The sequence below is a fragment of the Nannospalax galili genome, unplaced genomic scaffold, assembly GCF_000622305.1.
Source record: "Nannospalax galili isolate Female #2095 unplaced genomic scaffold, S.galili_v1.0 scaffold1074, whole genome shotgun sequence".
In the NCBI taxonomy this organism is placed as follows: Eukaryota; Metazoa; Chordata; class Mammalia; order Rodentia; family Spalacidae; genus Nannospalax; species Nannospalax galili.
Window position 1 is genome coordinate 238,290 of NW_008334084.1, and position 15,009 is coordinate 253,298.

The 15,009-nt window shown below is 41.6% G+C and overlaps 1 protein-coding gene across 2 annotated transcripts in view; it reads right to left on the reverse strand.

Moving 5' to 3' along the window:
- Positions 1 to 11,862, reverse strand: part of LOC103730880 (cytochrome P450 2J3) — a 61,760-nt gene extending 49,898 nt beyond the window's left edge. Inside the window, exons 1-4 of one of the 2 annotated variants that reach the window (XM_008829186.3) lie at positions 11,585 to 11,860; positions 8,957 to 9,119; positions 5,254 to 5,403; positions 4,250 to 4,410 (exon numbers count right to left, since the gene is read on the reverse strand). In XM_008829186.3, the coding sequence (XP_008827408.1) occupies positions 4,250 to 4,410; positions 5,254 to 5,403; positions 8,957 to 9,119; positions 11,585 to 11,794 (684 nt within the window). In that variant the 5' untranslated portion in view covers positions 11,795 to 11,860. Of the gene's footprint in view, positions 1 to 4,249; positions 4,411 to 5,253; positions 5,404 to 8,956; positions 9,120 to 11,584 lie in introns of both variants that reach the window. The other variant, XM_029561677.1, reaches the window with a different exon arrangement.
- Between the last annotated feature and the right edge of the window lie 3,147 nt (positions 11,863 to 15,009).

Here is a 15,009-nt window from a genome sequence, read left to right on the forward strand (position 1 = left end):
ATATATATATATATGAAATGTCAAAGAACAGATGCAATCAATAAAATACAAAACTATGTAAAAATAAAATTTATAGAAAAATGGATGGAACAGGAAAACAGTATGCTGAGTGTTCTAGTTTGATTTATGATGCTGTGATAAGACACTGATGAAAAGCAAATTGGGGAAGAAAGGTTTTATTTAATTTATAGGTTACAGTCTATCATTAAGGGAAGCCAAGGCAGGAATTTAAGGCAGGAACCTGGAAGCACGAACTGCAAGGGACCATGGAGGAAAACTGCTTGCTGGCTTGCTTCCAGGTTCATGTTCAGTTACCTTTCTTATGCAGTCCATGCTCATCTACCTAGGGATGGTACTCTCCACAGTGGGCTGGGCCCTCATACATCAATTAGCAATCAAGAAAATGTCCTAAAGACATGTCTGCAAGCCAATCTGATGGAGGAAATATTTTAATTGAGGTTCCCTCTTCTTGTGTGTGCCAAGTTGACAACTGAAGTTAACTTCTTGAAGTAATCCAGGCCCAGAAAGACAAACAATGTATATTCTCTCTCATAGGTACACCTTATTTTTGAACTTTTAGATTTCTATCTTTAAATTAGAATTAGTGTCTGTAGAGACCAGAAAGCAAGAAAGAAGCCATGTGTGGGGGTGGGGAGGAATTAAGGCGTGGGGAGACGTAAAAGTAATGTTGGATACTAGGTATGAAAAGACTTAAATGGGATTGGGGGAAATGCGAGGTGGGGAAAGTTCTCCAAAAGCAAGAATACATGAAAAAGTCTTGTAGACACTACTTTATAAGCTAAAACACATAATTAATAAAATAAAAGTTTAAAAAGAGCTGAGAATGAGGTATACTTCATGGATGGATAATGCTGCACCCAGAAGTCAGACTTTTAAACAAAACCCCAGTGCCAAGTGCAGGATATCTCTATGAGTTGTTGACCTGAGAGGTCTCAGACACCCCAAAAGAATACAAGCTACTGTGCTTTCTCCTCATTGCCAATCAGAACTAGATGGTGAGACCCTATTGCTAGAGCAAACAAACATTTTGATTACAAGACAGAGAGAAGTCAAGTTAGAACTGAACTGGAAACTTCTTCATTGATGGCTACTCTTCATAGTGCCTGAAGGTGCTGTGCAAGCAGCTGGGGGAGAAAACTCATCAGTGATCACCCAGCTATAGACCATGTGTGCTACAATAACCATTGGCCAGGCAATATATACCCATTGGTGCGATAGTGGAACAACTATTTAAGGGATAACCAACTGCTTTGTGATTGAGTTGACACTCCGCTCTGTAAGAAAAAATATAAACCTGATACTACTACAAACATGGTCAAAAGTTTATGGCTGGGGAGGTCATGGTCCCAAAGGGGAGAACATACTATGGATATTTCCCTAAATGGGCATGTTGTCAAACTGCCTTCTAAATATTTATGTTTATACCCATAGATTAGTGATGCTCTCAGTATGGGTCAGGAAAGCTTCTTCTTGCAGAGGGCAGGTAGAATTTAAGAGCAAGAGGATAGAGATGCATACTACAAAATGCTGTCATCCAGATTTAACATGGCTATGACAAGCATAAACCTACAGCAACTATGGAAATCTACACAAGCTTGAGTCCTTCAAGGGTCACATCATGAATAGAGGAGGTGCCAATGAGGTTCCATACCTTCCTGAGGAGCTACTGAATGTTAGTGATTGCTGGAGGGGCATTCTATTTTCATTAATGTTGTAGCCACTGGGGACCAATTAGAAAGACTAAGGGAAATGAATGGGGACAATTGAAGATAAGGAGGTTGACTATAAAATCACAGTCTATTGTACATAGGTAAGAAATTGTCAAAAAATTTAAATGGCATGTACAATAATAAGTACTTGTAATACCCAGCTGTGAAGGCTGAGGCGGAAGGATCCCTGGGTCTTACTGGCTAACCAATCTAGGCTCATTGGTGTACCCTAGGTCAATGGGGGGTTCTGTTGCAAAGAAGGTGGGTGGTTCTCCTATACTTGACACAGAAAAGTTACTGTCTGGCCTCCACATGTATACCTACTCAAACTGAGCAGGTACACATACACACACAAAATAATAATAACAATAATAATAATAATATACAAAACACACAGAGACAAAGATGAGGAAGATTTCTACCATGAAACTTTAATATACTGACAGAAGAACGTGAAGACACTAAAGACTGAAAGTTCACTTGTGGTCATGGATAGACACAACTAATATTGTAAAAACAAATATGTTGCTCAAAACAATCTACAGATTCAATGTAACCTCCATCAGAAGTCCAACAACATTATTCACAGAACTGGAAAAAAATGTGCTAAATTCATATAGAAGCACAGAAGGCCTGAATAGCTAAACCAATCCTTAGCAGAAAGAGCAATGCTGGGGTATCACAATTCCTAATCTCAATTTATATTATACAGCCATAAAAACATAAACAGTATGGTACTGGCACAAAACCAGACTTTAGACTTATGGAACAGAATAGAGGACCCAGAAATATACACTATAGTCACCTAGTTTTTATTTACATGGTTGTCTATGGAAATCAGTATGGAAGTTCCTGAAATAAGCAAACTAAATCTAACTCTGTGTGTGCGTGTGTGTGTGTGTGTGTGTGTGTGTGTGTGTGTGTATGTGTGTGTGTGCATGTTGTGTTCGTGTTTACAGGTCAGGATATTGGAAAGGAGATCTTAAGAGAGAGGAAGGGATGAGCTGAAAAGATCTTAGGGGAAAATAGAATCCAGGTAATGGGTACATGTGACAGGAAAACAGAAGTAAGAATAACTGGGGGGAAATAGGAACCAGCTGGATGTGGGGGGATGAAAGAGAGCAAAGTAGAGTGACACATGTCTGAAGATGTCATGATGAAACCCATTACAATGTGGACTGGCTTAAAAATGGCTTAAACATATAAAATGTGATTGGCCCTGTGTTGACAGCTGATGGAGCTGACCCATAAGTCTACAGTGATTCTTGAGTCTATTTCCCCTCCTTTTCTGTGTGCTTGCCTTTTTTTCTTAACTGAAGCAATTAAGCCATTTTAATAATGACACACAATTGACTCACAGTTAAACCATCCATTGAGAACACCATGATTTAAAAAGTTACAAATGTGTACACAGACAACCTCACTTCTGTTTAAACTAAGGTTGTAGTGTGACTTCTGAGACAGGCCTAACAGAAGGAAACACGGGTGACCTCAGCACAAGGGGTTAATTTTACTCTAAACCAGTCTGTCATATTAAGGAATTTGGTTGAGAAACCAGGAAGCTGTGGAGAATGCTTGAGAGTCTCTACGGCTTAAAGGGACAGAATCGGGATATAGGGACAGTCAAAATGGAGGTGAAGCTTGAACCCCAAAGGGCTATATGTTATTGCATTATAAGATTGACAGTATTGGCCAGGAGAAATGGCTCAGCAGTTAAGATCACTGACTACTCTTGTAGAGGATCTGGGTTCAGTTTCCAGCACCCACATAGCAGCCCTGACTCCTTTGCCAGGGGATCTGGAGCCCTCTGTGCAGGACATGGGTGCACTTGCATACACGCAGGCAATAAATGTACACACATAAAATCAAAATAATAAATAAAATATTTTTTAAAGATTGATAGCTCGAGTATTGATAGGCATGTGAAAATTGAAACAAGTTTTGAATTTTTAATTATATTTTATATCCAGAGGCATAAGTGTTTGGGTTCACGTGAGCACTTACACCCAAGTATTCATGGCAGTGTTTTTAATAACACCCTCAACCTGGAAGAAACTAAAAAAATCTAACCATTAGGAAAAGATTAAAAAACAGTGACATATTTAGACATTGTTATGCCAGTCTGCAGTCAATAAAGAGCAGTATACACGGAAGGATGCCAAAATAAGCTGCGTTCAAAGTACATTAAAAAAATGTCTTTCAGTGAGGTAGAAAGAGGTGTAGTCAGAGACAAAGTCAACATAATATAGCTATTCTCTTACAAATATCTGCACTCCTACATACATGGATATAATGTGAATGTTGGTACTCCATCTACATATTAAAATTTTTGTGTGTAGTTTTGCATATTATCAATAACAGTGAAATCATATATTTGAATGAATTTATCTCAAACTCAACATTAAGACATTTTATTTTAGCTTCAAAAATCCCTAAAAACATAATAGAAGAACCTGTCTGTGTTTGAATCAGCCACAATCCAAAATTCTTCCCAATATGTGCTACATTAGAGTGCTTACCTGACACATTCGTGATGTCTCCAAACAGATTGCCTCATCCAGTAACTTCAGCATTTCCTGGAATTGACTGTCCTGGTAATCAAAGCGCTCCCCAAAAGTGACTGTGCAAATGATGTTGGAAACTGCATTGTTGATCTTGAAGTGAGGGTCAAAAGGCTGCCCTGTGGGTTGAGAGACATGGTGCTCTAATAGCTTTAGTTGTGAACTTGACACACCTGGGTAGAGGGAGTCTCAGTTGGTGAACTGTCTCTATAGGACTGGCCTGTGGCCATGTCTGAGGGGCATCTTCTTGATGAGTGATGTGGGAGGGCCCAGTCCACTGCGGGTGGTACCACCCATGGGCGGGTGGGCTTATGTGTATAAGAAAGCAGGCTGAGCAAGGACCAAGGGAGCAAGCCAGTAAACAGCTTTCCTCCATGGCCTGTGCTTCAGTTCCTTGCCTCCAGGTTCCTGCCCTGAGCTCCTACCTTGGACTCCCTGATAAACTGTGACCTGGGAGATGTAAGCCAAATAAACCCTTTCCTCCCCAAGTTAGCATTGGTCAGTGTTTTGTCAGGGCAATTGAAGGCAAACTAGAACCAATAGGTCTTTTAAAGATTTTCATATGCTTCTATTTTCTATAAAGAAGTAACTTCATATGATAAAAAGAAAGAAAACAAAAAGTCAATCTTCTAGCTACCACAAAACCTGCACATATCCAGTGGAAAAAGCAGAGAGACAGATAAAGGGCTCTGGCCACAGGACACTACATGGGGGTTGGCATGTACCAAGGACTCTGTCAATTCCTGGGAAGTCAGATTGATGACCAGGATTTAATTCAGCAATGTGTTTAATAACCTTCTTTGTGTGCTTTGTTATAGCCTGTAAGGTATGTTTATGGCTATATTTATACTGTTCAATCTTAAGTGCCTAGGACAGTTCAGGAAAGCACATAGACACATAAAAAGAATCTTTAACAAATGAATGGGTCACAATTTCCTGCACCTGCCCTGTGACATGCCCACCTTTCTCCTCTCCTATGGCCTGGACAAGGTAGTGGGCCTCCTCCTGAATGCGCTGCTCTAAGCTCTTCCTTCCTAACCCAAAGTTCCTCAGTGTCATCAGGGCAAACCGTCTTTGCTCCTTCCATGTCTGGCCACTGGAGAAGATCAGTCCTGGAAGAAAGAGATTCAGCATTACAGCATTGTGATTCTGGAATAAAATTACCTGGCAAACTATGTGGAAATGTATACTGAAAGAAAGTAAAGTGACAGGTGAGATGGACGACTCAGTGGTTAAGAGCATTTGCTGCTCTTACAGAGGACCTGGGCTCAGTTCCCAGCACCCACATGGTGGCTAACAGCCATGAGTAAATTCAGTTCCGGGGCATCCAAGGCCCTCTTCTGACCTCAGTGTGCATTGTACAATATGGGTGCATGCAGGCAACACACTCATACACATAAAATAAAAATAGTAAATTAAAAAAGGAAAGTAAAGTGACAATAACGGGCTTGACACCTATCTAGAGAAACAATTCAATGGTAAGAAATTAACATTAAATGGTGCCTTGCAACGTTGCACACTATAGTACTTCTTATGTATTATGTAATTTAGTACTCTCAGAAAATCTACAAGATTATTACCAACCAAATACAGGCCTATTCTGACTGATTATAAGAACTGAGACACAGGGATAAAGTAAATCTTGCAATGAAATAGTATAGAGCAATTAGGTGTTCAAATTGAATCTCCCTGGTTCCAAAGTCCATAGTTTCCTGTTAAGCTGAATACTAGGTATGCACTCATGGACAAGATAAGATACATACTTTTTTCCTGAAATTTTTAATTGAAATTTTGTGTATTTCATATAGAACATCTTAATCTTCTTTATACTTCCTTCTCCAGTGGCACCTTCCCATAGACCCTCCCCCCCCCGGATTTCATGCACTCTGTCATTTGTGTTAAGGTCTATCAAGCCAAGTCAGTGTCCCCAGATGTCCCTCAGTGACAGACATCTATCATCCACTGGAATCTAGTCAGCTTATGTAGAGTTTCTGCCTTTAAGAAGATCAGCTCTCCCTCACCCAGCAATAATCAGCTGCCAATAGTTCTTGGACTAATATTGGGACCTGCTGTCCATTTCCACAGTTCTGTCCTGGGTTTTTGTCAGCTTGAGTTTGCATAGGTCTTGTACATGCTGACACCATTGCTGTAGGTTCATATGAGCAAGGTCCCAGAAGCCTGTAGAACTCTATTTCCATAAGGAGATAAAGAAGACTTTCTGGGAGAGGTCCTAGCCAGTACAGATGTTAGAAGATGAAGAAAGACTCAAGAACATAAGAAGGATGAGTGTCCACACAAAAAGAATGCAGGTGCAAAGAGGAGGAGCACTGGGATGCTCAGTAGACCATCGTTTATTTCATGACACAGACATGCCATGCTCCTGTCCATTTCTTAACTTTTAGAGCAGTCCTTAGCTCTTTAATACAGGTCTTGGCCTCCAACATGCCCATGAAATACAGGGAGACCTTTCAGTCTCACCTCTTGTGATCTTCCAGCAACATTTCCCTCCTGAAACTCTCCTTTGCAATGGCACTCAGGATCCTTCCCTTCCAGATATTCTTCCTAACTCCTTGCCAGAAATTTTCATAATGTTTACTGTTTTCTTCTATCAAATATCCAGACATTGGAGCACTTTAAGACTAAGCCTAAAACCTCTCCTTTCACTCCATGTTTAATTTCAGGAAATCTCATCCACCCCTACAATTCAAATAACCACCTTTCGTCATTACTTCCACTTCTACTTTATTCCAGAAGGTACACACTCATGAATCAAGCAAGCAAGCATTTGATTTTGCTAGTCACAAGCATTTCAGACAGACCACATCCATGACAGAATTCATTATTTTGTTCCCCAAACTCTCAATAGAATACAACACCACCAAGCCCCTTGTCTCCTCTCAGTGTTCCTCTTCCCATCACCCACTGCTGTGGGAATCCCCACTACGGGTGTCCCTTCAGCACTCATTCTCCCTTCATCTGTCATAATTTGATGTTTGCTTCCCTCCTGAATGATTTGATTCCATGTGGGTTTCAATGCCACCATCCAAGACTAATCTACTGTCATTTCCTGTCAGCTTGAGTGCACAAGCTTGTACTTCTTCTTACTTAAATCATAATTTCCTCACTGTCACTCTACATAGCATCCTAAATGTGTCTTAAAATATGTAGACTTCAGTAGGTGAACTTGCACTGAGGAACATCTGGGGACACTAACTTGACCCTATAGGCCTAACACAAATGACAGAATATATGAATTCCAGTCAGGGGTCGGGGGGGTGGGAGGGTGCCAGTGGGGAAGGGGGTATAAAGATGATTAAAATTGACTGAGATATTCTGTACAATATATACAAAATTCATTAAAAAATTTAAAATAATGTGTAGTATATGATCTCTACTCAACACCATTCAAGTGCTTCCATTGCTATTAAGAAAAAAAATCCCAACATCCTTAGCAAGAACTTGATTGGATTTTTCTGGCCAAGCTCCCAGTTTTATGTGGACATAACTATCTTCCTGAATACCATACTTGGCACACTGAACATTTTCACTTCCTCATGAACCCTGACCTTCTTATTTCTTCAAGGACATTGTTTTACTAGTTATTTCTTCATGTCATCAAATTAATGTCACTTATTATGGAAGCTTTACCTGAATCTCAAGACAACTTTAGGTATCTTTGATAAATGCATTTGGTACTTGTCATTATAATATTACAGGATTTTAGTTACCATAGGTATTTTATTCTCTGTCTCTCTCATTGACTAGAGTATGTGTTACATAACAACAAAGTTTTATTATTTGTCTGACTCACTGTTATATCTAGCACTATGCCTCTTGTAGATGATAATGATATAAATGGATGTGTAATTAATTAAGGTGAAATCAGGAAACATCTAAAATGATGTTTTTGGATCAATACATTTGGAGATTCGATTTAAATTTTCAAACGTGTAACTTTTTAAATGATAGTAAGTGTTCATGCCAATCTGTTCAAACATTGGCTAGAAAGCTAGAGATCCCCCTGCGGCATCACTTTAGTGATAGTGTACAAGGACCTATATTAGCAAAAATCTGCAGCATGAGGAAGCTGACTCACACCCATTTTGCTGCAGTAGAGGGTTAGGATAAGAGAATGAACTGAGAGCAGTGTTTCTGACTGTGATCATATGCTGTGATTACTTCCCTACCAAAGCACTTTACAGTTAATTTTTCAGAACACATATTTTTCTTATATTTTGTTTAATAACCACATAATTACTAGAAGCATTTCATTGCAACAGCATTGACATAGTCAATAACAGTTTCCAGAGCAAAGATGCATCTCTTTCAAATTGGCTATAATTTTTAGGTTCACAAGGTTGAATTAATACAGTTATACATTATTGTACTCGGTAGAAACCCTATAAGACATAAAATTGAATGAGGTTTTAACCTTTAAAAATGATCTCCATTTCATTTTAAAATATACTCCAGAACACATATTTTTTCCCCAAGTCTGTATTAGACACAACATTATAACAATTCTCTGGCCGGTGCTTTAATGAAGGAAATGGAGCATCCAGCTTCCTTTAAAGATATTAGAAAGTACTGGATTATAGACAGAGAGGCACCTTTAACATATCATAAAAATTACAGTATACATTTTATGTTGCTCAGTGGACTTACCATTTTTACCCGAGATGTGTTCTCGGGTAAGGGTGACAGGACGGTTCACAAAGTTTTGCTCCATGTGATTCAAGACTTCCTTGATTAAGGGCAGTCCAGTAATAACCACTGAAGGTACATTAGAAAAATCCAGGCTTAAAATGTTTCCATATTTCTTCACAAACTGAAAAACATTTAAATAGTCACAGGTGAGTGTGCTTGTGCCTATGTTTCCAGAGATGGTAGGCATGCACGTAGCTATGGAATGCATGTTTAGAGATCTGTATGTTCCTGTGGTGGAGGAAAATATCCTAGTCTGTAGGAATGTTTTTTTGAAAATCTTTTTCCTCTTGTACACTAAATTAAATTCAAATTCAAATTAACAATAGTAATTACTCTAAAGAAATTCACTAACAAAACCAGTCAATATGAATGGAGTGTGCATCTAAGCAAGGTCTCTAATCCAAAGATCTCTAATATGAAGCATCCTATAGTCAAATGATAATAATACTGTGCATCTGACTTGTCAAGGGCTGAAGGGTGCTTATGCAAGTATTGCTGGCACAAGCTCAGAATTCTTAGTAAACAAAGTATCTGTGTAGCCAGAGGAGAATGACCTCCCTTCCCCAGAAGCCTGATTAAACGTGAAAAGTATAATAAAGGGGTAAGGCCAGTTGGGGAGAAATGCCTGTAGCTCAGGAACACATAGGAGCTATTAAGTTACCAACTGTGGGTTTGGGGAGAAGTTCCTTTTTGCTTCAAGACTCAGACTCTTAGCTATAAAAAAGGAATAAACTAGTCCTCCCTCAAAGGGTTTTGTGAGGAAGAATCATAGCAAAAATGTGAAGGGCACTTTGTTTTCTGGTTCCTGGCACTCAGCCATCAGCCACCAACTGAATCTCTGAAAAATGAATGAGTTCCATTTGCAAAGGATGTGGGGCACACACTCATGGTGAGAATGAGGACAAGAGCAGGGGGAGTCTCTGGTCTCAGACAGCACTCACTGACTAGAGGACTGGCATTTTTTTATGTTTAACCTCATCACCTTCATACCAACTCTACTCTACTTTCCAAAAACTCAAATGAATTGTGGGTGAAGCAATTTAGCCAAAGAGATACAGCTTTTGCCTGGTAGAGGGAATCTGCCAAGCATTCTGTAAGAATGACCTTGAGATGCCCATAGATCGTAGGAGTTTAGCAAGAGTTAAGAGAGTTGGGAGCAGACATGAAGATGAGGGGAAGAGAGTTTGGGAGAGGAGGAGACAGAATGGAAGAGAAAGATCATGAAGACACACAATTTCCATTTGGAAATAAGAATGTTTATTTTGTGCCATTTACATGTTAGAAGTGTGTAACTTGATTTTTATCAGTAGGAACTCATAGTTGGAAATTTTCGAGGCTTTAGGGACTTCTCAGAGTTGGATTATATTCATATTATGATATTAAATGAAACTTTGGGGACAAGTGGTGAAAGTTATGGTTTAAAGTGTGCTTGACAAGAGATGGACTGTGATGGCTACTTTGAATTGCCAACTTGCCATAACCTAGAATCAGCTGAGAAGAGAGCCTAATTGAGGAAATATCTAGATCAGGATGGCCTATGAGCAGATCATTGGAGGACTGTGTTGATTGTTAATTGGTATAGGAAGACATAGTTCATTGTGAAGAGGCAGCACCATGGGCTGTGTTCTAACAGTGTGAACAGAGTGCTGAGAATAACAACCTAGCAAGCAGAAAAGCAGGAATGTGTTCATCTTCTCTGCTCCTGACTGAAGGCGGGATTTAAGGAGTCACTTGACTTCCTTTCTTGATGCCCTCAGATGATGGGCGGTAACCTGGAATTGTAAGGGGGGGGCACCCTTTAATCCCTGTGCTGCTTTTATCTGGATATTTTATCACAACATCAGAAATAAAATTAGAACAGTTGTCAATGTCCAACTATCCCAGAAAAACATGAAAAAAAAAGAGTGCATGATGAAATACTTGAAGAATGGCTAAACCTTCCCAATCTAGCAAAATACAGACCTACCGTGAAGAATTTAAACTGCATAAAAGTCCCAAGTGAGGCAAACCCACCACAATCAGATCTGAGAACTCTAACCACAGAAAATCCTTTCAATGCAGAGAAAGAAAAACCTTATCACTTGTGGGGAAATTGTAGAAGATTTTGCTCCAGAAACCAGACAGGCAAGAAGGTGGGACAGCGCCTAAAAATATTAAGACGCCAGAGTGTCAACCCAGTGTCTTAAAGGTAAGGAAAAGACACTGTGGAAACGAGGTGTGGTGTGGGGGAGACAACCTGAGGTGTAGCAAAACTAAGAAGTTTCTTTTACTCCAGTCCTCCTCTGAAACAATAGCTAAAGATACACCAGTACGGACTGACCTTCAACTCACAGAGGTCCACTTACTGGGATTAAAGTCCAGCGCCACCACACCGGGCTGGAAGTTGGTATCTCTTAAAGGAGGGCAAGGATTAGAATCTTGCTCTACTGGCTGGGTTTGCAGGCTAACAGCATCAGCCTTAGAGTCTGGTTACCCCCAATCCTCCCCCCTCCCCGCACCTCCCGCGCACCCATTCCCAATGTCAAAAGTCTGAGGTTCTGCAGCTCAGGATTAGGGTCAGAACAAAGGGCCCTCTTGGCTTCTTACCGGCTGGAGTGCCAGGTGCGACCTCTCAAAGTTCACCTGGAACAAGTTTCCCACGAACGGCAGGCGCCAGGGCCCTGGTGGGTAGTTCTTAGGGCGCCGGGTTTTAATGAAGTCGACAAAGAACAGGAAGGAGACAGCAGCTAACAGCAGCGTTCCAGGATGGAGCGCTGCCCAGAAGGCAGAAACCAGGGTTCCCGCAGCCCCGAGCATGGCTCTTCTGGGGAATGAGGGTCTGAGCAGGGGAAGGTCCCCAATGTCACTGCCTTTAGCCCTGCCCTTGGCTCGCTATGTCCCTCCCTATCCTTTCCAGACCACGCCCGCCTCTGTTTCTACGGTTCCAGGGCGCTTGGATCTTTACTTTGCTCAGCCTCTTCCCCTCTGGCATCTCCCTCTCGCCCTCCGCCTCTTAGCCGTTTCTCCTAGTTTCTGCAGCGCTCCATCCTGGTGGACTCACTCACAAAGCTCTCAGACTCGCCACTCAGCACTTTCACCCAGTTCCCTCTGTGCCTAGCTCCCCTGGCTCTATCCTTATGAACTCTGCCTCTCCCCCTAAGTACTTAACCCTGATTCTGGTGCTGTTTTCCCCTACGTCCCAAGAGCTGTGTTCCCAGAACACACCGGTAAAAAGATTTTAAAAAGATTGGCTAGGGGATGGAAAGAGGACTCAGCGGTTAAGAGCACTAGCTATTCTTGCAGAGGACCCGGCTGCCATTCCCAGCAGCACCCACAAGGCAGCTAACTGTCCATAGATCCGCCGCCCTCTTCTGACCTCTGTGGTCATTGCATGGCACAGGCACACAAGGTACATGCAGCAATACCCTCATATACATAAAAATAAAAATAATAAATGAGAATTAAAATATAAAAGGTTGGAATCCCAGCACTCGGGAGGCAGTGGTCTATATAGCAACCTGGTCTACATAGCCAGTTCCAGGTCAGCTGGGGCTGTAGGGAGACCCTGTCTCAAAAACCAAAACAAAAAGGGGAGAGGTGGCTAAGAGAAGTTGTTTATTCAGAAAATTCTTTTTAGGATGCCTTTGTGGTTCTGGGGTTTGTCATCTGCATGCATTCCAGAGCATTTAGAGCATCCAGGACACATAGCTAAGGACAGTATCACCCAAAATTTGAAGGTTCCAACGGTATGACCAGCAGCTCTCTAACCTTTTACAGTAAGCCAATTTGTGGGTTATTTATCTACCTATTATTTATTTATATTTATGTGTTTATTTATTTAGTGTTTGTGGGTTATTCATCTATCTACCATTTATTATTTGTTTATTTATTTATTCATTTAGTGTTTGAGTGTTTTCTTGCATGTATGGAAGTGCACTGGTGTCATGCAATACCAGTGGAGGACAAATGAAGACATCAGATTCCTCTTGAACTGGAGTTATGCTGCCATGTGAATGCTGGGAATCAAATCCTGGTCCTTTGCAAGAGCAGTCAGTGCTCTTAACCACTGAGCCATCTTCCCGGTCCAGACATTTCATTTTGACAGACCTATGTAGGGTGAATAAGTGAATCCACGATGCTTAGTTAACATATACTGAAGGAAGGTTTGGTCTTGATTATGTTTTTATTATTATTTTAATTTTATGTGTATGAGTATATTGCCTGCATGTGTGCAAGTGCACCTGGGTCATACAATTCCTGCAGAGGTCGGAAGAGGGTGTTGGATTTCCCCGGAGCTGGAGTTACAGACAGTTGTTAGCTGTCATGTGGGTGCTGGGAATCAAACCTGGGTCCTCTGCAAGAACAGCCAATGCTCTTAACCCCTGAGCCACCTCTCCAGCCCCTGGTCTTGATTATATTTTTGATGGTGCTGGGAGATTGAACTTTGGGTCTTGGGCATGCTAAATAACTGCTCTGTCACTGAGATTTGTTCTTCCTTCCTTCCTTCCTTCTTTCTTCCCTCCCTCCCTCCTTCCCTCCCTCCCTCCCTTCCTTTACCTGTCAGACTATTGAGACAGTGTACCCCAAGGAATTGGAATATTCCAAGGAATCTCATGTTGGGGAAAGGAAAAGGTTAGAAGCCTAGGAGTTTGTTTCCCAGAAAGGGATTTCACCCAGTGCTGACAACTTGTCAGACTAGCCTACAACTAGTCAGAGACTGGAGACAAGACAATGAGGATGGGCTGGACCATGCTTTGACCAGGACTTCTTAGTTATGCATATTCTGGCCCTCTATTTATACCTGAACCTCATGTTTGGATCCCAAACAAGGTTTGGTTGTGGGGTGAGATGACTACACCTCTTTGTTCCTCTCCCTGATGTGGCTGCATAGATCTCTGGTCTCTGCTTTTCACTGTCACTTGTTTGTTGAATTGACCTACTAAGGATGGGTGGCCAAATCTAGCTTATTAGGCACTTCCAGGGCCCAGGCTCTGACTATCAATTCCAGGAACAATCTGAGCCTCAAGGTAGAAGAGGAGGGTATGTACAGCTCCTTAGATAGACCAGAAAGCTGAAAGATTTACGTTTCTGTTTCTGTATCACCATCACAAACTGACCAGTGTCTGAGGTTGAGGCAAACTGAATCCAGGGGCTGTCCTTTGCTGTAGACATCTATATGGTTAGGCAGGGTACAGTACTTACCCCAGCTGACCACACTACCCCAACCTTGACTGAATATAGGCCAGGAGTCTCCACAGTCTTTCTGTACAGTATTCTTATGGTCCTTGATGTAGCCAACACAGAGACTCCCTGGTAGCAGTACGCTCTCAGCCTGGGGCACATGGCACCAATGTGATAGAAGTGGTCGCAGGTACTTGTTCCAACACCTTCACTATACACAGAGATTGTCCCTTTGACATTGGCATGTCTGGGCTGAGGCTAACTAGTCCAAATGACCCAGCATGGTGAGAAGGATATCTGGTGGAAGCCTGCTGTAGGCAGGCATTCTGGCACTAATGGACACCTGGCTGTGTAACTGAAGCAGCACCAAGAAAATTCAAGTCTCATCCTCAGAGTAGATCCCCAGCAGCAATGCCCATCACAAGGGAGCTAACAGCATGTAGGGAATGTGAGAACAAGACATGGGACTCTCTGAGCCAACTGTCCTCAGATACCAGTGACCTTCTGGAAGGCAGGATGCTACTATCAGCCCCCACTGGGGTATACTGTGTCAACTTTCTCATATATGGGTCTCCAAGGCCTAGATGCTCACTTACCATTGCTTCCCCCTGAGTGTATGGATCTGCCCCATCCTGTTGGACAGTAAGGGCTGTATTACAGGTCATAAGAAGAAGCAAAGAAAGACCATATTTAATAAAAATTATTAATAATGGGCTGGAGAGATGGCTCAGGGGTTAAGGGCACTGGCTGCTCTTGCAGAGGATTCAGGTTCAGTTCCCAGCACCCATACACAGCTCCTTAGATGGACCAGAAAGCTGAGAGATCTGCTTCTATCTCTAGATCACAAATTG